Here is a 27,449-nt window from a genome sequence, read left to right as displayed (position 1 = left end):
GGGATCAATCAGGCACCCAACGGTGTACTTTGTCTAACAGAAAAACAGGGTAAACGGTTGTCATTATCCTTTAATTATAAACATGGCTCGAGAAATAACGTAATCTTGTTTGGAAGCTAATTATATGCTTTACAGACGTAGTCTGACTGTCTCCAGATTGGATTGTATTCAGGCCGATGGTGCCGTTACACTACGCAACCAACTGTGATATGTTTAGCTTTAGTACTGGGTTGGTTTGAGTTTGTTGCTGCTAGTTAGAACACTATTGTAGTCAGACACGAGTTAGCTAGTACCACTATAGCTGCATCCAATATATATTTATGCCCTAGACATGGGTTGCACCTCGGAGGCTAATGTGACGGTTTTGTCTAAATTACACTAATTTAGTGGCATAAAAATATGATGACACTGCTAAAGTAGGAAAATAATTAGTAGGAAACAACTGCCATATTAGATGTCGTCAAATTTACTTTAGAGAGATGGCATTGTTGCTATTACTGTTACTATCAAAGACTATCATAAAAGCTAACAATGCTAATCTTAGCTAGCTAAAATACGGTTGTCCCCTCAGATTTAAGTTAGCTGGCTAAAGTTACTGCATCTACATTCAATCTGGCGACATCATGATCAAAGGTTTTCCTACTAATTATTTGTCTCCCTTTTCAATGTTATCGTGTTTCCAAGCCAAATCCGAGTTGTATTGATGTACGCTATCATTAGCCAGCTAGCTAGGTAGCTAGTTAAGTATATAGCTAGGTAGGTAGCTAGTTAAGTATATAGCTAGGTAGCTAGTTAAGTATATAGCTAGCTAGGTAGCTAGTTAAGTATATAGCTAGGTAGGTAGCTAGTTAAGTATATAGCTAGGTAGCTAGCTAGTTAAGTATATAGCTAGGTAGCTAGCTAGTTAAGTATATAGCTAGGTAGCTAGCTAGTTAAGTATATAGCTAGCTAGTTAAGTATATAGCTAGCTAGTTAAGTATATAGCTAGGTAGCTAGTTAAGTATATAGCTAGGTAGCTAGCTAGTTAAGTATATAGCTAGGTAGCTAGCTAGTTAAGTATATAGCTAGGTAGCTAGTTAAGTATATAGCTAGGTAGGTAGCTAGTTAAGTATATAGCTAGGTAGCTAGCTAGTTAAGTATATAGCTAGGTAGCTAGTTAAGTATATAGCTAGGTAGCTAGCTAGTTAAGTATATAGCTAGGTAGCTAGTTAATGTCAGCTATGCTAGCAATGATATTAGGGCCGGGCGATGTGGACTAGAAATCATATCTCCATTTTTTTTTTCTTCAAATTTATGGGCGATTCACAATATATATTGTATCTTGATTTTTTTTGTATTCTCTAAATAAGCGTTGTTGCACAAGTCAATACACTGCATTTCAAACAGTCGGGAATAATCTAATTAATTCAGAGCTTGTAAAATTATACCTAGGCTAAATATAAGTCTTCAAGCATAAGACCCACTAATAATCAAAATAGTTTAACCTGCTTTAATGATCTGTCTTTCAAGTCTATGAAAATGCCGTTTTTGTTACAAATTTAAAAATAACCATGCACATTCACTGAATGGCCAACTTCTGGTCGCAGGCAATATAGAAAATTAACAAAGGTTTCATAAGCAATCTCTCAAGCATAACTGCTAGTGAGTAGCCAGCTAGTCTTTATATTTTAAGCCTAGCCAACTTGGATCTATTTGCTTGCAGAACAGAACAGTTGAACTGCTATGAATACACCATTCTGTCTGTCTCCAACTGTTTGAACAACATAGTGTATGTAGCGAATTCGGGAGGTGTAGCCCCAACCGGGACTCGAACCCGGGTCCAATGGCTCTCAAGCTAACACTTTAGCTGTTACACCAAGGTGTTTTAATGTCGCTACAATAGCCTGTTTACTTTGTTGAGATGTTGAAATCAAGTGGCCTACCTGGATCAGATGATTATTATATTTTCTTTATTTAACTAGGCAACTCAGTTAATTAAGGACATATTCTTATTTACAATGACGGCCTACCCCGGACAAACCCCGACGACGCTGGGCCCGTTGTGCGCCGCCCTATGGGACTCCCAATCACGGCCAGATGGGATCACGGCCGGATGCTTACTTCTCAGAATGAGAACGAGTTGCCAATTCCTTATGTAAATGCAACTTTTTTATGCTCATTGCACATTTATGAAACACAGACTAGACAATTTGGCTAAAATTCTGCTAGTGGTACTGCAATGCTGCGCACGATAGAAACGGAAAATTAATTCATACTCCCGTTTTAGTAGGGTCTGCTCGGTTCAAACTTTTGGGAGTTGAGACATAAAAAGGGAATCATTGCAAAGGTTACGTTCTCCTCTATTACAGTCAAATAATGTCTCAATGTTTTTTGGTGTCCATATGACCGATTATGTTGTACTAAACCTAAAATGGAAATAGCGAGTTGAAACTGCTTGTCAGAGATGAAGAAGATCGTCTTTGTTGTGAGTGGCACGGGAGGCGCTTGGTGTCTGGGAATGGGAAGATGCGCAGTGTACACAGCACAGAAGGAGCAAAGGAGACGAAACCAAAAAAAGACAAACACTCGTAAAAACAGAAAAAAATACACACTTGATTCTTGAGATGCAGGCATTTGGAACATCGTGCTAAAACATACATTCTAATCTAGATGATAGTGATAATAATTATCAAAATATACATAAACATATGCATATTTGGTCTAGCTACCGGTATACTCACCACCACTGGTGACCAACGAACTCCAACGACCTATTCCGCATGATACGGTCATGCGGAATAGGCAGGGCATGCAAACCATAGATTTTGGCTGTGCATCTTGCTGGAAGCATGCATTGCATGGTTGATCCGTATAGGGCTTTTCAGTCTCAACTGGCCGTGATCTTTTGAACGTGTTGGTTTTGTGCAATGAAAAGAATGAGCCCCATTCAATGAAGGGAATCGGAAAGGGAATTTGAACGTAGAACTTGGCAAAAGGGGGCATGATTTTTTGACATAACTGTAATCCAAACGCAACCTTTATTTACTTGTGACACTGAGGTTCCACATTCCATTTTAGACCAAAATTATCCTATTTACACTTTGTAGTACATTTTGACACTCGAGTAAATGTTTCTGACTCGTATTGATGCCATATAGGCCATTTTCAAAGGGATTAGTTGTTTTTAAGGGGCAGTCACTCTTTAATTCAGGGTTAGGTTTAAAATCGTATTTTATGACTTTATGGCTGTGCCAGCTAGTGACCACTCTGCAGCGCTGCCTCCTGGGAAAGATTTATGACAATAAATCCCAACCTCAGCACACCTATAATCAAAACCTATCAGTTAAAATAGACATCTCTGTAATTTATATGGGACTGCCTGGGGCCATAACAGTGTTAATTTTGGTAACTATTTTAGATTTGGTCTTTTGACTAAAATACAAATTTTAGTCTCAGTCAGATTTACATTTTTATAATTTCATCCTTTTTAGTTTGAGTTAATATCAGTTAACTAAAACCCTGGACAATTTTAGGCTAGTTTTAGTCAGTCATCTTAGTCACACAGTCACCATTTTTTTAATTGATGAAATAATGAATATTTACCTTTAACTTCCATCATGTTCACATTAAGATAGCCTTGTCCTACTATCCCCTCCTATAGCTGGCACATTTCTATTGTGGCAGATTATAAACAATGCCAGCCATGATTTACCCTATAGGCTTCGCCTTTGTAACAGGTTAAACAATTTAGGCATACAGTTTTTTCCCCCTCCAGTTATAACCTTGGGATGGGGGTAAATAACAGTGAGATTCAGAGCCCGGGCCTCTCAGTATTGGCCTATTGGAACAGAGTATGGGCCTCTCAGTCAGACCTATCAATCAAACTGTCCTAACTTAACTTCCTATTGAAGTGGTGCATGGTCCGGGCAGCCTCGCCCCATGATGACAGAACATTTTAATTTATTTATTATCTATCTATTATTAATTAGTTCCATTCACTGGGGGACTGAGCAGTGCTGAAGGGAAGAGAGACATAAACTCTCTCATAATTCTCATACAGAACAAGCTCTGATCCCATGTTTTTTAAATCCTTGAGGTGCATTTGAAGAGAGATAAATAGTTCTAGCAGGGCTTTGTGCAGGTGCCATGAAAGCTGATAGACATAACCCATTAACTGGCCGTACTACACATATACACTACCTGCTTTAATAGATAAGGTTACTGGATAACTAAGGCTAGCATATTCCTTCATGTGCACACCATGATTAGATTTTTCTGTATAACAAAAGAATATTCTTCAGTACATTTTTTTTATTATAACTGCATTATACTGCATTATACCTGCAGGCTATAAAGTATTACAAAAGGTTAATAAGTAGTAGGTTGTTGCTCAGGCTATCTTTCTAAGTGGAACTCCTCTGTCTTTGTCTGGTTGTCCATAGCGATACCGCCCTGTCACTGTCAGCCACTGCTCTATCCCCAACCTCTCATTTGCATTAATTAGCATGCACTGGAACACACCAGCTGCAGTGATGTGATTATTGTAAATTAGATAAGATTAACCAATTCAATTAACTTATTCTAATTCAGTCACAGACACAGCTCTAATCACGTTCCCCTGGTCACCAACATCTGTTCCGGTGTGTTCTGGGTCGTTCATTAGGCACCAAGCGGAAGAAAATGTAGTGAAACCGAGAGGGACTACCTTTCCTGAACATGTCCAATAAGACATTTTCATTTTTAATAGACAAATATAGCAAAATGTTTTGCTATGATGTGCCCTAGTGAATATGACCCTGGGGCCCATCTGTGGTGTGGTGAGGGTTTAGGTAGAAGGAAATGGTGCACAGCATCTGTCAGTGGCATATTTAAGTCTGAAATAGGTTATTCAAGGCTAACCTACCTCATTACACTAACATTTATTCATCTCCATGCCCCAAAAATGCCCCAGAATCAAAAGATTGAGCTCACAGACACCTCCCTTCCTCTAACATCCGCTGAATTTCCATCTTCATCTTGGCTAGTAGCTACATCTCCAGAAATTCACATTAAATATATGGAATGCATATAAAACAGGACTTGAAGCTGTTTCTTCATGCAAGGGGTGCGGTGCAAGTAATTTATATCAGACATGTAAGCAGTTTCAATAACGTTATCAGCTCCATGATCTACAGTCATCTTAAAACATAAAACAGTGAGTGGATAATGCTATTTATTGCAGTCTCATTTTAAAACAGTTGAATCCTGTTGCTAAGTTATCACGTTTGTTTTTAAAGTTTGCTGCCGATGAGACTTGTTTAACCTCTCTGCGCACCGAACCCGTTAGCGGATGATCGCTACATAAATAATATTAAACATTCATGAAAATACAAGTGTCTCACATCGGTCGAAAGCCTAGAATCTTGCTAATCCAACTGCGTTGTCAGATTTAAAAAAGGATTTACTGCGAAAGAATACGATGTGATTATCTGAGAACAAAGCCCCATTAAAAAAACAACTATTTCAACCAGCACAGGCGTAACCTAATCACAAACTGCATTAAAATAAATCGATTACCTTTGACGATCTTCATCTGTTTGCAATCCCAATGCTCATTGTTACACAATGAATGGTCTTTTGTTTGATAAAATCAGTTTTTATAGCCTAACACAAAACATTTTGTGAACCTCTTGTCGTAAATTCCGTCTCATTCCATTTTCGACGACATTTGATGTAAATACACACACTAAACTTGACTTTTCCAGTCATGTTTGGTTTCATTGCAATCAACTGTTTTGTTTGTAACACAACCAAACCTGATGGGTCATTTCGCGGGACGTATTGACTGAAAGAAACCGGTTTGAAGACAACAAGTAATGACATCATTGTGCACCAATGATATGACCGCTGTTTCGTTGATTGACTGTATTTTAACCCAATGACCACTGATCGTCTTGAAATCTAGCTGGGTAGATAGCCAAGGAGCTGAGGTAAACGGCAATATGTAATGTTTATGTGTTGGAAGACCAACCCATGTAGTAAACTCCGGTGTAAAGAGGGTCATTCGCCATTGAAGATTCATACCGGAAGTAGCAACGCATGTTACGTACAGCATTGTTTTGGTAAAGCGCATATTCAGCTGTTTATATATCAATCAGTATGGCGACTAAGTCAGGGAAAGCTAAATCTAAGTCTAGATATACAGATGTACACACAATTTTAGAAGAAATTGATCGGGAAAGTGAGACAGAGATTATTGGAGGACGATTAATTTAGCGATTCCCAAATGGAGGAATATTTTTTGAACGGAGAGGACATCGTTTTGGACTGGTAAGTTCTTCTCATGCTAATGCTGTTGTTTGAAATTAATAATATAAAATATTAGTTGTGATTTTTAATCATTCTTTAGTAGCAATATATAAAAATGTAATGAGATGTGTAAAGTACACGTTAGCTATACATTGTGCGTGGGGGTATGTTTATGACCCATAGTCTATGTTTGTGTGTGTATATATACATATTGTGGATTAGAGGGAGCATGGCCGAGATGCGTGTGTCTGCCGCTCCACCCCACCCCACCCCCACATGAAATAGCCTATTTGAGGCTGTTGAGGGGAGGGCAGGCCCACAACAATGGCCAAAGTGAAATGGAGACAGTAGATACAGCTGGTCTGTTGTAATATAATAAAGACAGTAGATCTAGCAGGTCTATAATAATATATTCAATCTTATGTTCCCTGTACTCTATATATATATATATCTGTTTAGTATACCTGTTGATACAGGGTTCATATGTGAAACTATTCTAACTGAACATTTTCTTTCATTTCTTTCTTTCACAGTGACTGACTCCGAATGGGAGCCCCGAGTGCCAAGGTGTCCATCCCCCACTGAAGCTGGTTCATCCAGCTCCTGCCACAAGTGATGTTCATCTGCCCAAATGTATTTCTGCAGGCATGGATGTGCCTCAGGGCCAAAAGGGCACAGCATGGAGGCGTCGCTGGGTTCTTTGCAAAATGAAGTCCCCCATCACCTGCACCACATGCTTGGTGACCCTCTGCTTTACAGCAGAAAGAGACTGCTATGGCACCTGGCATCACAGCAGCACAATATTGTGTAGAGGACTGAGGGTCTTCCAAATATTGAAAGTGTTATTTTGTAAATGTATATATATTCTTTTCATGTTTTTTCTCCATTTTTTGGGTGTGTGTGTTAGAATACCATTTAGGTATTTTGTATATAGTTATTCCTTTCAAAATGTATAACTTCACCAATTTGGCCACTTGGGTACATTTGGGCTACTTGTGTGGGACACCTGGGTGACTTCATGATAAATGTCATGTTGCACACTCATTTTGGAAGTTATCATTCTGAATCTTTGCACAAGTACTGTTGCCCTCTTATGTTTTTCACTGAAATTGTCCCCATCATCCTATCTGAATGTTTGTTTTGTCTTGTTCATTTTAAAGCTGATGATGATGATACAACAATAAAAAATAAAAAACATATGTTTTTTAAATTGTATTATCTAAACCAGATCTATTGTGTTATATTCTCCTACATTCAATTCACATTTACACAAACTTCAGAGTGTTTTCTTTCGAATGAAACCAAGAATATGCATATCCTTGGTCCTGGGCCTGAGCTACAGGCAGTTAGATTTGGGTATTTCTTCAGGCGGAAATTTAAAAAAGTAGGGGGGTAGCTGTAAGAGGTTATTAAGGTCCAATGCAGCCATTTTTATCTCTATCAAATCATTTCTGGGTAACAATTAAGTACCTAATTGTGATGGTTTTCAATTAAAATGGTCAATAAGTCTCAAGCAAGACTTTTGCTAGGACTGTCTGGGAGTGGTCTGAGTGAGGTGCCTAAATGGATGAACCTATGGGAGGGATATGTAACCTGAGAACTAGCTGTTATTGAGAGGTTTGAAATTCATTGTTATTGGTCTATTCATTTATACCATGTAGTGATGTCGCCAGGCGGGCCAGAACCCCATCCCACCAAAATATGCTGAAATTTAAGGCAGTCTTTTCAAACAGATCTTACACTAATTGGGCATTATCATAATTTTCCCAATTTCCCAGTATTATTCCAACCTCATAGTGTGGAAATATAGATCAAATAAAGGAAAAGCACATTTTGACTGCACAGGGCCTTTAAGTAATTAAAAGATCAGAGGAAGAGAAACAGTGTGGTCAATCTGTTTTCCTCCTTACGATGGTTCCCAAGAGAAGCCTAAGCTGCAGTGACATGAGCTCTGACACAAAATCGTAGCAAAGCATGGGCTCACATTGACCACAATGCAAATAATCATTTTGCAGTCATGATCATAAGAAGAAGCTCGACAACATCCCATCAGATAGACACCACTGCGCCTTAGCTGCTATAACCAATGATAAACACATGAATATATTTCTGTCTTTATGAGAAGAAAATATATATAATGTTGTGACATAAACCGGATAGATGCAGTGAAATGTGTTGTTTTACAGGGTCAGACATACTAGTATGGCACCCAAATTAGAGTTAAGTGCCTTGCACATTAACAGATTTTTCACCTTGTCAGGTATTTGAACCAGCAACTTTTTGGTTACTGGCCCAACACTCTAACCACTAGACTACCTGCCACCCAGTGAATATACTATATAACCAGTGAACATGTCGATGTGGATTGTTATGTTTGAGGTGAAGACATGTTCCAATATCCACACTAGCATACTACTTTGAATGCATACCTTTCCTTCAAAGTCATATATTATGTACAGCTGTACATAGTCTATCGGTAAATAGCCCACCCATTTTTACCTACCTCATCCCCATACTGTTTTTATTTATTTACTTTTCTGCTCTTTTGCACACCAATATCTCTACCTGTACATGACCATCTGATCATTTATCACTCCAGTGTTATTAATCTGCAAAATTGTAATTATTCGCCTACCTCCTCATGCCTTTTGCACACAATGTATATAGACTCCCCTTTTTTTTCTACTGTGTTATTGACTTGTTAATTGTTTACTCCATGTGTAACTCTGTGTTGTCTGTTCACACTGCTATGCTTTATCTTGGCCAGGTTGCAGTTGCAAATGAGAACTTGTTCTCAACTAGCCTCCCTGGTTAAATAAAGGTGAAATAAAATTTAAAAAACATTAATGTGGGTGTTGGAACATATCTAGTTAGCTTCATGTACTGTAGGTTATTCTTGTTTGAGACCTCCACAGTGTTTATATTACACATTGTCACGTAGGGTAATTGTACATTGTGTTCAGAGCGGCATTGAACATGCTCAATGATTAGCCACTGAAAAGGCTGTTTAAAGCAGGATGTTCTATTGTAAACCCACTGCTGAGGGATGTCCCTGTACTCTGCTAGAAGAAATGTTTCTATATAGAGCCAAAAAGCACCCTTATTTTAGCAGTGTACTCTGCTTTTCTTTCAACCACTTATGCTATGTCACATTATACAACAGGGTTCCCCAACTGGTGGGCCGCGGGACTAATTTGGCCCGGGGGTGGCTTTGTTTGGACCCCAAATTTTCTGAGCAAAGCAATCTTTTTAGAATTGTCATTGTTGTCATAAAAGACTGTAAAAACGCCAGAAAATCTGTTGCCAAGTATTCTTACTCATAATAGAGAGACACGTGATCATATACAAATGTTAGCAAGGTTTTAGTCAAATATTGTATCTGTTTGGGCTTCTTGCGGTCAATTTTCAGTCTACACATTTTTGTAATTATGTTCCTGCCCCGTGGCCATCTGCTCAATAAAAAGTCATCCTGCAGCAGAATCTAGTTGATGATCTCAGTTGTATTTTGCCGAATCAGTGTGACATAAGGACATTGTGCAGGCCAAGCAGTCTTGCAGGAGGTACTGTGCTTTTATTTTATTTCAAGCACTTATGTCACATTATAAAGCATTGTAAGGCTGTTGGTTGTAGGTCTTGTAGTTGACAAACGCTGACAATGCGTCATCAGTGCATTCGACTGCAAACTTTAATGCTGAGACTCTGCATAACTCATAACGGGGTATAAAATAAATAATATGGGGAGAGGGAATGGTAACACCTCCACACACTAGATCATGGCAGCTCTGACTGGTCTTCTAACCAGAAGCCTTTGCTTTAATACAGTAGCCAATTAGAACACAGGTATGGGTGGATCACAATAAAAGTCCTATACATATCACATTCCTGTCCCACAGCATTATGCATCACCACCGTCCCATAAGGACTTTGTGCACAGAAATCCAGGCAGTCTTGCAGGAAGTTACCCAAATCAGATGTTCATTGATGTGGGAGCTAGAGGCCCAACAAGATGAAAAAATATCCACCAAAGACTGTCTGCAAATCCAAAATGCCAGTACAGTCGGTATAAGATCGTTCACAAAAGCCAGCATGCTGTGACCTGTTCTAACTCCATGTTTTATTGATGCAGATTTTAATGACTCACACAGTCACGCTCCTTTTCAACAAGACAGTTTGGATAAAAGTTGTTTTTAATGTGGCTTCAGTATTACACCAGAATTTGCATGACTGAACATCCCCCTCTGGAGCTGCCTGCATTCTGTCCAATACACTGACTGCACGCTGCACACACACACACACACTGCACAGATTGCTCAGCCATGATTTGACAAAGTGCATCTCTTTCTTCCAGCCAATTACTGAATACTCATGCTCAAGGTAGCTTGTTACAGAACATACTGTAATTGTTACCGTACACATAGGCTACTAGTTACATATTGTATATTACGTATGGTACTACTTATGTAAACAAATAGTCATTATGGCAGTACTTTTTGTATGTAATTAAATGTCTTCTGTTTGTGTTTTTTTTTTGTTTGCAGTATTGGCTTGACCCCTCAAAAACCCTTTCGGAGCACAAAGATTTAATAACGAGTAAGTATCTCCTCTTCTCTCTGCGTTGAGTTGAATGTCTCTCAGCTGTTTGGATACAGTGATTTACAGTAGAAGGTTGCTGCAGTTAGTGAAATAGAAGGCTCTCTCTCCCTCTCTCTGACTTTCTCTCTCTCCCTTTCTCTCAGCGGGGCCTCCATACACACTCTATTTTGGGGTCAAGTTTTATGCTGAGGATCCCTGCAAGCTAAAAGAAGAAATAACAAGGTGTGCATTGTCAGGACTTTTCATGTCTCGCTATTGTGTACTTAATTGGCTAGCACCTCCACACATGCAAAATATGTAGCACGGCCTACATACATTCAAAGTAACGAAAGAAATCATGAAAAACCATTCAGTAAACTTTCATTTATTTTTATTCCACCTTTATTTAACCAGGTAGGCCAGTTGAGAACAAGTTCTCATTTACAACTGCGAAGTGGCCAAGATAAAGCAAAGTAGTGCGACAAAAACAACAACACAGAGTTACACATAAACGCACAGTCAATAACACAAAAGAAAAGAGAAATCGAAAAATCTGTATACAGTGCAAATGTAGAAGAGTAGGGAGGTAGGCAATGAATAGGCCCTAGAGGCGGATCTAATTACATTTTAGCATTAACACTGGAGTGATAGATGTGCAGATGATGATGTGCAAGTAGAGATACTGGGGTGCAAAAGAGGAAGAAGGTAAGTAATAATAGGGGGATGAGGTAGTCAGGTGTGCGATTTACAGATGGGCTGTGTACAGGTACAGTGATCGGTAAGCTGCTCAGACAGCTGATGCTTAAAATTAGAGAGGGAGATATAAGACTCCAGCTTCAGAGATTTTTGCAATTCGTTTCAGTCATTGGCAGCAGAGAACTGGAAGGAAAGGCAGCCTTAGGAAGTGTTGGCTTTGGGGATGATCAGTGCAATATACCTGCTGGAGTGCGTGCTATGGGTGGGTGTTGCTATGGTGACCAGTGAGCAGAGATAAGGCAGGGCTTTACCTAGCAAAGACGTATAGATGACCTGGAGCCAGTGGGTTTGGCGACGGATATATAGTGAGGGCCAGTCAACGAGATCATACAGGTCGCAGTAGTGGGTAGTATATGGGGATTTGGTGACAAAACGGATGACACTGTGATAGACTACATCCAGTTTGCTGAGTAGAGTGCTATTTTGTAAATGACATCGCCGAAGTCAAGGATCGGTAGGATAGTTCGTTTTACAAGGGTATGTTTGGCGGCATGAGTGAAGGAGGCTTTGTTGTGAAATAGGAAGCTGATTCTAGATTTAATTTTGGATTAGAGATGCTTAATGTGAGTCTGGAACGAGAGTTTACATCCTAACCAGAAATCTAGGTATTTGTAGTTGTCCACATACTCTAGGTCAGAACCGTTCAGAGTAGTGATGCTAGTCGGGAGTGTGCAGGCAGCAATCGGTTGAGGAGCATGCATGTAGTTTTACTACAATGCTCGGAAACCAGATTGCATAGTGGCGAAGGTACAGTGGGATTCGAAATGGTCGGTGATCTGTTTATTAACTTGGCTTTCGAAGATTTTAGAAAGGCAGGGCAGGATGGATATAGGTCTATAACAGTTTGGGTCTAGAGTGTCTCCCCCTTTGAAGAGGGGGATGACCGTGGCAGCTTTCCAATCTTTGGTGATCTCAGACGATACGAAAGAGGTTGAATAGGCTAGTAATAGGGGTTGCATCAATTTCAGCGGATCATATTAGAAAGATAGGGTCCAGGTTGTCTAGCCAAGCTGATTTGTAGGGATCCAGATTTTGCAGTTCTTTCAGAACATCAGCTGTCTGGATTTGGGTGAAGGAGAAGCAGGGGAGGGTTGGGCAAGTTGCTTCAGGGGGTGCTGAGATGTTGGCCATGGTAGGGGTGGCCAGGTGGAAAGCATGGCCAGTCGTGGAAAAAGCTTATTGAAATTATCATAGATTTATCGGTGGTGACAGTGTTTCCTATCCTCAGTGCAGTGGGCAGCTGGGAGGAGGTGCTCTTATTCTCCATGGACTTTATAGTGTCCCAAAACTTTTTGGAATTAGTGCTAGCCTTAGCTTTCCTAACTGACTGAGTATATTGGTTCCTGACTTCCCTGAAAAGTTGCATATCGCGGGGGCTATTCGACGCTAATGCAGAACGCCACAGGATGTTTTTGTGCTGGTCAAGGGCAGTCAAGTCTGGGGTGAACCAAGGGCTGTATCTGTTCTTAGTTCTACCTTTTTTGAATGGGGCATGCTTATTTAAGATGGAGAGGAAAGCACTTTTGAAGAGTAACCAGGCATCCTCTATTGACTGGATGAGGTCAATATCCTTCCAGGATACACGGGCCAGGTGGATTATTAAGGACTGCTCGCTGAAGTGTTTTAGGGAGCGTTTGACAGGGGTGAGGGGAGGTCGTTCGACCGCGAACCCAGTACGCACGCAGGCAATGATCGCAGTGAGGCAGTGATCACTGAGATCCTGGTTGAAGACAGCAGAGGTGTATTTAGAGGGCAGGTTGGTCAGGATGATATCTAAGAGGGTGCCCATGGTTATGGATTTAGGGTTGTACCTGGTAGGTTCCTTGATGATTTGTGTGAGATTGAGGGCATCTAGCTTAGATTGTAGGACAGCCAGGGTGTTAAGCATATCCCAGTTTAGGTAATCTAACAGTACAAACTTGGAAGATAGATGGGGGAGATCAATTCACATATGGTGTCCAGGGCACAACTGGGGGCCAAGGGGGGTCTATAACAAGGGGCTACGGTGAGAGACTTGTTTCTGGAAAGGTGGATTTTAAAAGTAGAAGCTTGACTTGTTTGGGCACAGACCTGGATAGTAGGACAGAACTCTGCAGGCTATCTCTGCAGTAAATTACAACTCTGCATCACTTTGGCAGTTCTATCTTGTCGGGAAATGTTATAGTTAGGGATGGAAATATCAGGATTTTTGGGGGCCTTCCTAAGCCAGGATTCAGACACGGCTAGGACTTCCGGGTTGGCGGAGTGTGCTAAAGCAGTGAATAAAACAAACTTAGGGAGGAGGCTTCTAATGTTAACATGCAGAAGAATAGATTCAAGGCATAATGTACAGACAAGGGTATGGTAGGATGTGAGTACAGTGGAGGTAAGCCTAGGCATTGAGTGACGATGAGAGAGGTTTTGTCTCTAGAGGCACCATTTAAGCCAGGTGCAGTCACCGCATGTGTGGGGGGTGAAACATAAGGGCTAGCTAAGGCATATTGAGCAGGGCTGGAGGCTCTACTGTGAAATAAGACACAAATTACTCACCAAAACAGCAATAGACAAGGCATATTTACATTAGGGAGAGGTATGTGTAGCTGAGGGATCATAGGGTCCAGTGAGTAGCTAGGCGAGCTGGATGCACGGCGATTAACACAGTTAGCAGGCCGGGCTAACAGCAAGCTAGCAGATGGGCCTCAGGGGATGTCGCAATGGGAGAGTCTGTTGAAACCCCCTCGGATGGTTTTGTCGGCAGACCAGTCGTGATGGATTGGCGGGGCTCCATGTTGGCAGTAAAGGGTCCAGGCCAATTGGCAGATTAGGTATTGAAGCCCAGGAATTATCTGATGGAATCCTTCGGCTAGCCGGGAGAAAGGCCTAGCTCCAGGCTAGCTCCAGGCTAACTGGTGCTTGCTTTGGGACAGAACCCCCCTCGGGCGGTTACGTCGGTAGACCAGTCGTGATGGCTCCGTGTCGGCAGCAAATGGTCCAGGCCAATTTGCAAAGACGTAATTGAAGCCCAGGGACTGCTTGATGGAATCTCTTCGGCTAGCTGGGAGATGGGCCTAGTTCGAGGCTAGCTCCAGGCTAACTGGTGCTTGCTTCCGGACAGCAACGTTAGACAGGAGTAGCCACTCGGATAGCAGCTAGCTAGCTGCGATGAACCGGAGTAAAGGTTTAGAGCATGCGGTAGGAATCTGGAGATGTGGTTAGAGACTCTGGTAGAAACTGAAATAAAATCATTTTGAAAACCTGTTTGAAAAACTACAAGTATACTGAAACTATCTTTGACTCCAAAACAAACCAAAATTAAATAAAAAACATTGTGAATTTATGTTCAGTTTAAGTTTTCTTATCTACATTTTCGTCAAAAATCTAATGGGGTTTTCAAGCTTCTGAATTTGGCAGGTCACATTGAGATTGGACGCGTTTGAGTGTTAAGGCTAAAGCAACCGACTGTAGACTAAAGTTGAGGTCGGGGGAGGTGCAGCAGTCGAAAGTCAGGCACTATGTGGGTTTCCAGCAGCAAGGCTCAGAACAACATGGCAGTGTTGCTATTGTTTATAATAAACATTTTTGTCTCTCTTTCTGTCTCCAACCCCCATATCATATACACTCAAAAGCTGAAATAATGTGGGTGTACGTTGTACAATCAATTTGTGAGAAGGAGATCTAAGAGGATTTGAATGGTATAAGCAACATGATACTTCCATATAGCGAGGGCCAGTCATTTTGCTGACCGTTATTCTTATCAGCAACCTATGCTTTAGCCTAAAGCACCAAATTATTAGCCCATTTTAAGGACATTATCAACGTAAATATTTAACTTATTCATTGTCTGTTTTCAACATATGAAAATTATAGTCATTTTATTTAAGAAAATATAACCTATTTCTGAACAAAGTAGCCATTTTCATTCACTATTTCAAAAAAACGTAAACGCCGAAGATATGGCTTTTGCAAGTTCCAGCATCCCTCTCGAAAAGTTGACAAACACAAAATGAGCGCATTCATTAAGACGCATGTAAAGAACGGAGGCTCAGGCAGAAAGCATCTTCATAACAACGACAAGACCAAACGTTTCTTCATATTTTAGGAGAGCTGGGTGAAGACGTTAAATATGAAATATTTTGTAGATTGATGTTATCTTGTTATGTAAGGATGAGACTGTTGAGGTAGAAGTATTCTGTTATAACCACAGATGATCAGGGATTGAGTCTTTTGGAGAGGATCAGATTGAGCAAAGTGAGGTGTAGAATTACTGATCTACAAATAGTAGTCCCTGCAATTAAGATCCGTATGCTACGCCTCTCCTGGTTTAAACGACCCCCCCCCCAAACATTCGCGCACAACCAGACCTTAAATGATTGATTGGAGACAGCTTGTGTCAATTAAAGAGCATTTATTCATTCTGGAAATACCGGTCAAAAAATTCAAGAAATACAATTAAACGAAATGTCTGGCCCTACACAGCCTATCAGAAGGCAAGGTGGCGCTATTACCATATTGCTTACCCCTGTTGAATTATCTCGGGATCTCCACAAGTGCATAAGGCTTAGGGGTCCATTTTGGATGACCTTTGAGCACGTGATTTTTTTGTAAAGTTCATGCAGTTGGACCATGTTTATCCCCATAATGCAACACAATTTGGAAGGCCGTGACCATCGACTTGATAAAAGTGATCAGCTCGAATGCGCCCATTGACTTTAAATAATTTAAAGGTAGACAGCAAGATGACTCGAGCGGTACAGCAGATATTGGGCGCGTTCGAGCGGGTACATTTTGTCCAGTCGGTGACCACCTTTCAAAGTGTGTTGCATTATGGGGACAAAAATGTCCAACTTGCGCCTACATGTTGAATTTTTGATGAAGTTGGCTTCAAGTCGCTGCAGTTGCTTCTCACCAACTGCACCATGCAGCCAAACGCCTGGGTAGTGAGAGGCACTATTTGTGAACCATTAGGTGTCTTTGGTTGACCCATGCGAACGTGACCGACTACGTGACTGAAACAGGAACCAACTTAGCCACTATTATAAAGCTACAGGCAGAACAGAGGAAACACATTAAAGTGATATTTGAGACCTCTCTGACCAATTCATTCCTGTTTTGAGTTTGAGTGTGTGATATGGGAGTTTAGAAACGTTTTCAACATGTATAAAGAAACGTTTATTAATAACAATAGCAGCTATGTTGACACTGCCATGTTGATCAGAGCCTTGCTGTTAGAAAACCTCAACAGCACGTGTCAAACTCATTCCACGGAGTGCCAATTGTCTGCAGGATTCCTCTTCCTTTGTACTTGATTGATGAATTCAGGTCACTAATTAGTAAGGAACTCCCTTCAGCTGGTTTTCTAGGTCTTAATTGAAAGGAAAAACCAAATACCAGCAGACAGTATGCCCTCCATGGAATGAGTTTGACACCCCTGCACTATAGTGTCTGACTTCACTCGTCGACTTTCGTCTGCAGTGAGACTTCGTTAGCCATACTACTACAAACACACCCAATGAGATGAGCGTAATGCAAGACTCTCACACAGAGTATCTGCGCATGTGGGTGCGCTTTAAGCTGCTGTAACGTGGTTGCTACGGGACCAAAAGATCAGGGAAGTGTATCCTCGCACCGTTGCGGAAATTGACCCACTCCTACTGTTTTCTTTATACATCTATATCATCTCACTGAGTCGACCTTTAAACCTAATTTAACCTATGCTATGACTCATCAGCTTATACATTACCGCCCCACAGTGGCAGGAAGGGATATCCCCAAAAACAGAACAACTATACAACACCTAAATGGCTCCTAGCCTCCATGCATTGGCTGCTTTCTGTCCCTAACACTAAAACTGAAACTAAATAATATGAAAACTACCGTTTTTTTAATATAAAACTTAATGAAATAAGGAAATCAGATCTGAAAACTGAAACTTTTTATTTCATGTTTGTGTATATATATATATACACATACAGTACCAGTCAAAGGTTTGGACACACCTACTCATTGCAGGGTTTTTCTTTCTTTTTACTATTTCCTACATTAATAATAGTGAAGACATCAACACTATGAAATAACACATATGGAATCATTTAGTAACCAAAAAAAGTGTTAAACAAATCAAAATATATTTTATATTTGAGATTCTTCAAAGTAGCCAAGCTTTGCCTTGATTACAGCTTTGCACACTCTTGGCATTCTCTCAACCATCTTCATGAGGTAGTAACCTGGAATGCATTTCAATTAACAGGTGTAACTTGTTAAAAGTACATTTTTGGAATGTCTTTCCTTCTTAATGCATTTTGAGCCAATCAGTTTGAGCCAATCAAGGTAGGGTTAGTAAAAAACCTTTAAGCGCTATGATGAAACTGACTCATGAGGACCGCCACAGGAAAGGAAGACCCAGAGTTACCTCTGCTGCAGAGGATAAGTTCATTAGAGTTACCAGCATCAGAAATTGCAGCCCAAATAAATGCTTCACAGAGTTCAAGTAACAGACACATCTCAACATCAACTGTTTAGAGAGGACTGCGTCAATCAGGCCTTCATGGTCGAATTGCTGCAAAGAAACCACTACTAAAGGACACCAATAAGAAGAAGATACTTGCTTGGGTCAAGAAACACAATCAATGGACATTAGACCTGTGGAAATCTGTCCTTTGGTCTGATGAGACAAAATTTGAGATTTTTGGTTCCAACCGCTGTGTATTTGTTAGACGCAGAGTAGGTGAACGTATGATCTCCGCATGTGTGGTTCCCACCATGCAGCATGGAGGAAGAAGTGTGATGGTGTGGGGGTGCTTTGCTTGTGATACCGTCAGGGATTTATTTAGAATTCAAGGAACTCTTAACCAGCATGGCTACCACAGCATTTTGCAGTGATACGCCATCCCATCTAGTTTGCTCTTAGTGGGACTATCATTTGTTTTTCAACAGAACAATGACCCAACACACCTCCAGGCTGTGTAAGGCTATTTGACCAAGGAGAGTGATGGAGTGCTGCATCAGATAACCTGGCCTCCACAATCACCCGACCTCAACCCAATTGAGATGGTTTGGGATGAGTTGGACCATAGAGTGAAGGAAAAACAGCCAACAGTTGCTCATCATATGTGGGAACTCCTTCAAGACTGTTGGAAAAGCATTCCAGGTGAAGCTGGTTGAGAGAATGCCAAAAGTGTGCAAAGCTGTCATCAAGGCAAAGGGTGGCTCCTTTGAAGATTCTCAAATATAAAATATATTTTGATTTGTTTAACACTTTTTGCTTACTACATGATTCCATATTTGTTGTTTAATAGTTTGTATTCTACAATGTAGAAAATAGTCAAAATAAAGAATAACCATGCATTGCGTAGGTGTGTCCAAACTTTTGACTGGTACTGTATATAAATAAAAACACAAAACTATAACCTTGCACAGTACACATGTCTCTCCATGCTTGGTGGTTGTGTTGTTATTTGCATGTATTTATTGTGCTATGTGTGTGGGATTTAAGGATGTGTGTCTCACTTGGCCAGAGTCTGTGCCTTGGTACTGTAGGTACCAATTCTTCCTGCAGGTAAAGCAAGATGTACTACAAGGCAGAATTCCCTGTCCCCTTGATATCAGCGCACAGCTGGCAGCCTTGGCCATACAGTGTGAGTACCCACAAAGAGAGAGAGAAATAGAGAGAGTAAATTGTGAATGAAAAGAGATTCAATAATTGTTTTACAGTTGATGTCGGAAGTTTACATACACTTAGGTTGGAGTCATTAAAACTTGTTTTTCAACCACTCCACAAATTTCTTGTTAACAAACTATAGTTTGGTAGTCGGTTAGGACATCTACTTTCTGCATGACACAAGTCATTTTTCCAACAATTGTTGACAGACAGATTATTTCACGTATAATTCACTATATCACAATTCAAGTGGGTCAGAAGTTTACATACACTAGGTTGACTGTGGCCTTAAACAGCTTGGAAAATTCCAGAAAATTATGTCATGGCTTTAGAAGCTTCTGATCGGCTAATTGACAACATTTGAGTCAATTGGAGGTGTACCTGTGGATGCATTTCAAGGCCTACCTTCAAACTCAGTGCTTCTTTGCTTGACATCATGGGAAAATCTAAAGAAATCAGCCTAGACATCAGGAAACAAATTGCAGACCTCCACAACCCTGGTTCATCCTTGAGAGCAATTTCCAAATGCCTGAAGGTACCAAGTTCATCTGTACAAACAATCGTACGCAAGTATAAACACCAGGGGACCAAGCAGCCGTCATACCACTCAGGAAAGAGACATGTTTTGTCTCCTAGAGATTAACATACTTTGGTGTGAAAAGTGCAAATCAATCCTAGAATAACAGCAAAGGACCTTGTGAAGATGCTGGAGGAAACAGGTACAAAATTATCTATATTCACAGTAAAACGAGTCCTATATCAACATCACCCGAAAGGCCCCTCAGCAAAAAAAAAAGCCAGACTACGGTTTGCAACTGCACATATGGACAAAGATCATACTTTTTGGAGAAATATCCTCTGGTCTGATGAAGCAAAAATAAAACTGTTTGGCCATAATGTCCATTGTTATGTTTGGAGGAAAATGGGGATGCTTGCAAGCTGAATAACACCATCCCAACTGTGAAGCATCTTGTGGGGGTGCTTTGCTGCAGGAGGGACTGGTGCACCTCACAAAATAGATGGCATCATGAGGGAGGAAAATTATGTGGATATATTGAAGCAACATCTCAAGACATCAGTCACAAAGTTAAAGCTTGGTCGCAAATGGGTCTTCTAAATGGACAATGACCCCAAGCATACTTCCAAAGTTGTGTCAAAATGGCTTAAGGACAACAAAGTCAAGGTATTGGAGTGGTCATCACAAAGCCCTGACCACAATCCTGTAGAAAATGTGTGGGCAGAGCTGAAAAAGCGTGTGTGAGCAAGGAGGCCTACAAACCTGACTCAATTACACCAGCTCTGTCAGGAAGAATGGTCTAAAATTCATCCAACTTATTGAGGGAAGCTTGTGGAAGGCTACAGAAACGTTTGACTCAAGTTAAACCATTTAAAGGCAATGCTACCAAATACTAATTGAGTGTATGTAAACTTCTGACCCACTGGGAATGTGATGAAAGACATACAAGCTGAAATAAATCATTCTCCCTACTATTATTCTGACATGTCACATTCTTAAAATAAAGTGGTGATCCTAAATGACCTAAACAGGTTATTTTTACTAGGATTAAATGTCAGGAATTGTGAAAAACTTAGTTTAAATGTATTTGGCTAAGGTGTATGTAAACTTCCAACTTCAACTGTATGCGATGTCAATGTTCATAGTGTTATATGATCTCTCACACAGTCAAAATGTGTGTGTTCGTGTTTGGGTACGTCATATGTCTTTCACTCTTTCTCTCCAGCTGAACTTGGCGACTACGACCCGTACAAACATGTGTCAGGCTACGTGTCAGAGTACCGTTTTGTCCCGGACCAGAAAGAGGAACTGGAAGACGCCATCGAGACGATTCACAAAACCGTAACGTAAGGAAGCCCTCTCCTCTTCCTCTCCTATCTCCTCTTCTCCCCCTCACTCCTCTGACAGCCAGCCTAATCCCAGTCTGATCCCCTCATAACAGATTATACACGATGTGTGTGAAAGGGTCCCGTCTCTCGCCACTGTTCTTTGCGTCAGATATCATGTTTGTTACTGTGACTGTACTGTTACAGTGGCTGGGTTATGTAGTCAGTCTCTGTTGGTGTATTTTTTGTCTCTCATAAGGGATTGGACTATCTACAGGATCTGATCTAATCATTTCTCAGAAAGCATTTAGAGCTCGCTGAGATATATCAGAGACTACTTTATCTGTAACTGTTTGCTAGTACTGGCACTGTAATACTAAACCCCAGTTGAGTCCTTCATTTATCTGTTCTGAAGCGTTCTGTTGGCTGTCAAAACAAGACTGTTGACATACTGTTATCTATGTTTATATCTACAGTGCCTTCGGAAAGTATTCAGACCCCTTGACTTTTTCCACATTTTGTTTCGTTACAGCCTTATTCTAAAAGTCTTCAGACCCCTTGACTTTATCCCCATTTTGTTTCGTTACAGCCTTATTCTAAAAGTATTCAGACCCCTTGACTTTTTCCCCATTTTGTTTCGTTACAGCCTTATTCTAAAAGTATTCAGACCCCTTGACTTTTTCCACATTTTGTTTCGTTACAGCCTTATTCTAAAAGTATTCAGACCCCTTGACTTTTATCCCCATTTTGTTTCGTTACAGCCTTATTCTAAAAGTATTCAGACCCCTTGACTTTTATCCCCATTTTGTTTCGTTACAGCCTTATTCTAAAATGGATTCAATGAAGAAAAAAAATCCTCATCTAACTATACACACCTGATAATGACAATGCTATAACAGGTTTTTAGAAATACCTTATTTACAGTTGAAGTCGGAAGTTTACACAAACTTAGGTTGGAGTCATTAACTTGTTTTTCAACCACTCCACAAATGTATTGTTAACAAACTATAGTTTTGGCAAGTTGATTAGGACATCTACTTTGTGCATGACAAGTAATTTTTCGAACAATTGTTTACAGGCAGAATATTTCACCTATAATTCACTCTATCACAATTCCAGTGGGTCAGATGTTTACATACACTAAGTTGACTGTGCCTTTAAACAGCTTGGAAAATTCCAGAAAATGATGTCATAGCTTTAGAAGCTTCTGATAGGCTAATTGACTTCATTTGAGTCCATTGGAGGTGTACCTGTGGATGTATTTCAAGGCCGACCTTCAATCTCAGTGCCTCTTTGCTTGACATCATGGGAAAATATTTTTTTCAAAAGAAACAGTTCACGCAAAAGTAAAATCATAGCGTAAAAGCAGGTTATACTTTTTTTTGCCATTCTCTGGTTGACCTTAAAATGACGAAGGTTTTTTTGTAACTAAAAGGAATCACTAATCAAATGAAATCACATAATAATCTACAGAAATGACTTTGTCAAAGCAACAAAATAACTTCACAATGATGGTGAAAAGTTTGGGGGTTAAGAAGTCAGAGGGACATGCCAAAAGGCAGAAATCTGATTTATAGAATTTTACATGTGGTCTGTATTAAAGGGGACTTCATTTAATAAACCAGGATTTTAATATTCAATATTGGTGCACAATTTTTACCTAAAATATTAGAGGTGTGAGAGGTGTGTGTGTGTGTGTGTGTGTGTGTGTGTGTGTGTGTGTGTGTGTGTGTGTGTGTGTGTGTGTGTGTGTGTGTGTGTGTGTGTGTGTGTGTGTGTGTGTGTGTGTGTGTGTGTGTGTGTGTGTGCGTGCGTGCGTGCGTGCGTGCGTGCGTGTGTGTGTGTGTGTAAGAACGTGAGGTGTGTTTCACTACCTCTCCTGTATCATCGAGAGCATCCTGACGGGTTGCATCACTGCCTGGTATGGAAACTGCTCAGCCTCCGACCTCAAAGCACTACAGAGGGTAGTGCCTACGACACAGTACATCACCAGGGCCAAGCTTCCTGCCATCCAGGACCTCTATACCAGGCAGTGTCAGAGGAAAGCCCTAAAAATTGTCAAAGACTCCAGCCACCCTAGTCATATACTGTTCTCTCTGCTACCGCACGGCAAGAGGTACCGGAGCGCCAAGAATAGGTCCAAGAGACTTCTAAACAGCTTGTACCCCCAAGCCATAAGACTCCTGAACATCTAATCAAATGGCTATTTGACGATTTGCATTGCCCCCACCCCCCGCTATGCTGCTACTCTCTGTTATGATCTATACATAGTCACTTTAATAACTCTACCTACATGTACATATTACCTCAACTAACCGGTGTCCCCGCACATTGACTCTGTACCGGTACCCCCTGTATATAGCCTCGCTATTGTTATTTTAATGCTGCTCTTTAATTATTTGTTACTTTTATTTATTTATTTATTTTATCTTAAAACTGCATTGTTGGTTAAGGTCCTGTAAAGTAAGCATTTCACTGTAAGGTCTACTACACCTTTTGTATTCGGCGCATGTGACAAATACAATTTGATTTGAAGGGTAAAGGGATGACAGACAGAGCTGTGACAGAGAAGAAAAAAAAACACTGGCCTGATGATAAGAGCTAGAGAGACCCCCCCCAATTAGTGTTATGTCAGACTGCACAGTGCTGCCAGGACCCCAACCCTATTGGGAGGATTATGGATTAATATAGAATGGAGAATAAACCCATTTTTCCAGAGGAATCACAGCACACCAAAGTTATCCATCCATCCATTCTCTGTTGTTGTTTGTGTCCAAACAGTGAATAGGTCCATGGTATTGTGACAGTGAACTGAGTGAAGTGATTATGTGGTTTAATCTCAGTGTGAAACACGAGAAACAGCCAGCTCCTCTTCACTAATGTCCACTACATTACACCAACACAATCTCCCCACGCAGCCCCCGGCAGCCTGACACGCATCCACACACACGCACAAATACATGTGGATGCACACACTCAGACACACATATTAACGTTCCAGACCCACCATACCCTCTGCAACCAAGTCTGGTCCTCTGTCGCTCTGTGGATAACAACATTCTCCTCGCAGTCAGAGTTTATTATTCTATAACAGAAACCTATCGGGTTGGTCTTCTAAAATTGAGACCATAATGTCATATGTATTACAGTACCTCTTCAGTGTCAACCCCATAAGTCCTGAAGGGTGTTAGTCAATGATCATATATCCTCTTACTGCTGCTGAAAAGACAACAGTACGCACAGTAAGAAGTGAAAAGGGTTCAGGCAACTATCAACGATTAAGTGACTCAGAGCATCATTGGGCTCTTAGCTCCTCTAGCAGCTCTCTCTCTGTCTGTCTGCTGCTGTGACTGACTGTAATACTGGAGGGAGTCTCAGCCCTCTGGCCTGCTGATGAGGCTCATGCCTCGGTCGTTATTTACGCAGTGAGCTAAGTGTCCCATGGAGAGAGGAAAGCGGAGCAGGCTGGTCTAATTGGAGATCAGCCACTAGAGGGTTCATCTATGCATCCTCCTTTCCTCCCACTGCTATCTGACTGACTGACTGGTCAGAGAAAGACTGGGGTAGGGGGACAAAAGAGAGGTAGAGGGTAGGCAGAGAGAGGAAGAGAGAGAGAGAAGAGGTGGGAGAAGATGCAGATAGACATAGAGAGTGGTTGTGAGAACAGAGGAGTTGCAGGGGGGAGGAAGAGAGAGAAATGTATAGACAGGGGGAGTGGCACTCAGGAAGAGAGAGAGACAGTGGGAGAGAGAGGGACATAGAGACACTGAAATATGAAAACAAGAAGGGACAGAGCTGAAGCAGAGGGATGAAAAGGGAGACAGAAGGAGCAGGAGAAAGGGCAGAGTTATATGCAGAGAGACAGAAATAGAGAGAGAGTGATATGAGATCTGAGTGGGGATAGAGAGGAGGCAGAAGGCGGAAGAGAGAGACAAAGGGAGCTGGACTCAGATAAAGAGTGGGAGAGAGGGTAAGGGAGAAGTAGATGCAGAGAGACAGACGTAGCGGGCTGAGAATATGCCCTAGTTCTCCCCAGAGCCTGTGGATGTCATCCTCGCTGTGATCTGCTATATAGTCAGCACCAAGAATCCAGCAGCACACCCCCTGTCATATATCTGCTGCTCTCTGACACTCTTCCACTTCCTATTCCTGCCTCGTCATACCAGGCGGTCCCGGTCCCATTTGTCCCACAGGCAACAGACAGGCCAGGTGGAGAGACATAGGGCTAACCACACACACTAACGGCACACACACAGACCCGTCCCCGCCTGTCTCCCCCCGCCCACCCCAGAGCGTCCGTAAATAACTCCCCCAGTTCCAATGCCATTCGCCACTCGCCGTATTTATACCAGCAATCATCTCAACCCAGTCCCCGGCCCTGGCCACCTATAAAGAACATGTGAACAGAATCCATAATGGACTCGTAAGGAATCCCGGGTGACATTGTGTCTTCAGGGTAGGGAATGAGAAGAGGTAGAGGGGGAGGAGAAGGAGGGGTGTGAGGAGCTCTAGGGGTCATGCTTGAACAGGCTGAATGAGCCTGAGTCTTTGTGTTGCTAATGTGTGTGATCGGAAGATCAATGATACGGCTCGAGAGCAGAGAGGGGAGAGCAGAGAGGAGAGGAGGGAAGGGAGGGGTTGCACCACTCCAAACACAACATAAGAGGGGAGATGTAGAACACGGGATACTGTGTAGAGTTTACACTGCAGACACACTGCTTATAGTCCAGAGTTTACACTGCAGACACCCTGCTTCTAGTCCAGAGTTTACACTGCAGACACCCTGCTTATAGTCCAGAGTTTACACTGCAGACACCCTGCTTATAGTCCAGAGTTTACACTGCAGACACCCTGCTTATAGTCCAGAGTTTACACTGCAGACACCCTGCTTATAGTCCAGAGTTTACACTGCAGACACACTGCTTATAGTCCAGAGTTTACACTGCAGACACCCTGCTTATAGTCCAGAGTTTACACTGCAGACACCCTGCTTATAGTCCAGAGTTTACACTGCAGACACCCTGCTTATAGTCCAGAGTTTACACTGCAGACACACTGCTTATAGTCCAGAGTTTACACTGCAGACACCCTGCTTATAGTCCAGAGTTTACACTGCAGACACCCTGCTTATAGTCCAGAGTTTACACTGCAGACACCCTGCTTATAGTCCAGAGTTTACACTGCAGACACCCTGCTTATAGTCCAGAGTTTACACTACAGACACCCTGCTTATAGTCCAGAGTTTACACTACAGACACCCTGCTTATAGTCCAGAGTTTACACTGCAGACACACTGCTTATAGTCCAGAGTTTACACTGCAGACACCCTGCTTATAGTCCAGAGTTTACACTGCAGACACACTGCTTATAGTCCAGAGTTTATACTGCAGACACACTGCTTATAGTCCAGAGTTTACACTGCAGACACCCTGCTTATAGTCCAGAGTTTACACTGCAGACACCCTGCTTATAGTCCAGAGTTTACACTGCAGACACACTTATAGTCCAGAGTTTACACTGCAGACACCCTGCTTATAGTCCAGAGTTTACACTGCAGACACCCTGCTTATAGTCCAGAGTTTACACTGCAGACACACTGCTTATAGTCCAGAGTTTACACTGCAGACACACTGCTTATAGTCCAGAGTTTACACTGCAGACACACTGCTTATAGTTCAGAGTTTACACTGCAGACACCCTGCTTATAGTCCAGAGTTTACACTGCAGACACCCTGCTTATAGTCCAGAGTTTACACTGCAGACACCCTGCTTATAGTCCAGAGTTTACACTGCAGACACCCTGCTTATAGTCCAGAGTTTACACTGCAGACACCCTGCTTATAGTCCAGAGTTTACACTGCAGACACCCTGCTTATAGTCCAGAGTTTACACTGCAGACACCCTGCTTATAGTCCAGAGTTTACACTGCAGACACCCTGCTTATAGTCCAGAGTTTACACTGCAGACACCCTGCTTATAGTCCAGAGTTTACACTGCAGACACCCTGCTTATAGTCCAGAGTTTACACTGCAGACACCCTGCTTATAGTCCAGAGTTTACACTGCAGACACCCTGCTTATAGTCCAGAGTTTACACTGCAGACACCCTGCTTATAGTCCAGAGTTTACACTGCAGACACACTGCTTATAGTCCAGAGTTTACATTACAGACACACTGCTTATAGTCCAGAGTTTACATTACAGACACACTGCTTATAGTCCAGAGTTTACACTGCAGACACCCTGCTTATAGTCCAGAGTTTACACTGCAGACACACTGCTTATAGTCCAGAGTTTACACTGCAGACACCCTGCTTATAGTCCAGAGTTTACACTGCAGACACCCTGCTTATAGTCCAGAGTTTACACTGCAGACA

The 27,449-nt window shown here is 41.5% G+C and overlaps 1 protein-coding gene across 3 annotated transcripts in view; it reads left to right on the top strand.

The window, feature by feature from the left end:
• LOC112219718 (band 4.1-like protein 4) overlaps positions 1–27,449 on the top strand; it is a 91,755-nt gene that overhangs the window by 42,353 nt on the left and 21,953 nt on the right. For all 3 annotated transcript variants that reach the window (XM_024381244.2, XM_024381245.2, XM_024381243.2), the window contains 4 exons: positions 10,806–10,857; positions 11,004–11,082; positions 19,111–19,208; positions 20,974–21,094. In XM_024381244.2, the coding sequence (XP_024237012.2) occupies positions 10,806–10,857; positions 11,004–11,082; positions 19,111–19,208; positions 20,974–21,094 (350 nt within the window). The remainder of the gene's footprint in view (positions 1–10,805; positions 10,858–11,003; positions 11,083–19,110; positions 19,209–20,973; positions 21,095–27,449) is intronic.

Source organism: Oncorhynchus tshawytscha, linkage group LG20 (assembly GCF_018296145.1).
Source record: "Oncorhynchus tshawytscha isolate Ot180627B linkage group LG20, Otsh_v2.0, whole genome shotgun sequence".
NCBI classification, from domain to species: Eukaryota; Metazoa; Chordata; class Actinopteri; order Salmoniformes; family Salmonidae; genus Oncorhynchus; species Oncorhynchus tshawytscha.
This window is presented reverse-complemented; position numbering and strand designations above follow the sequence as displayed.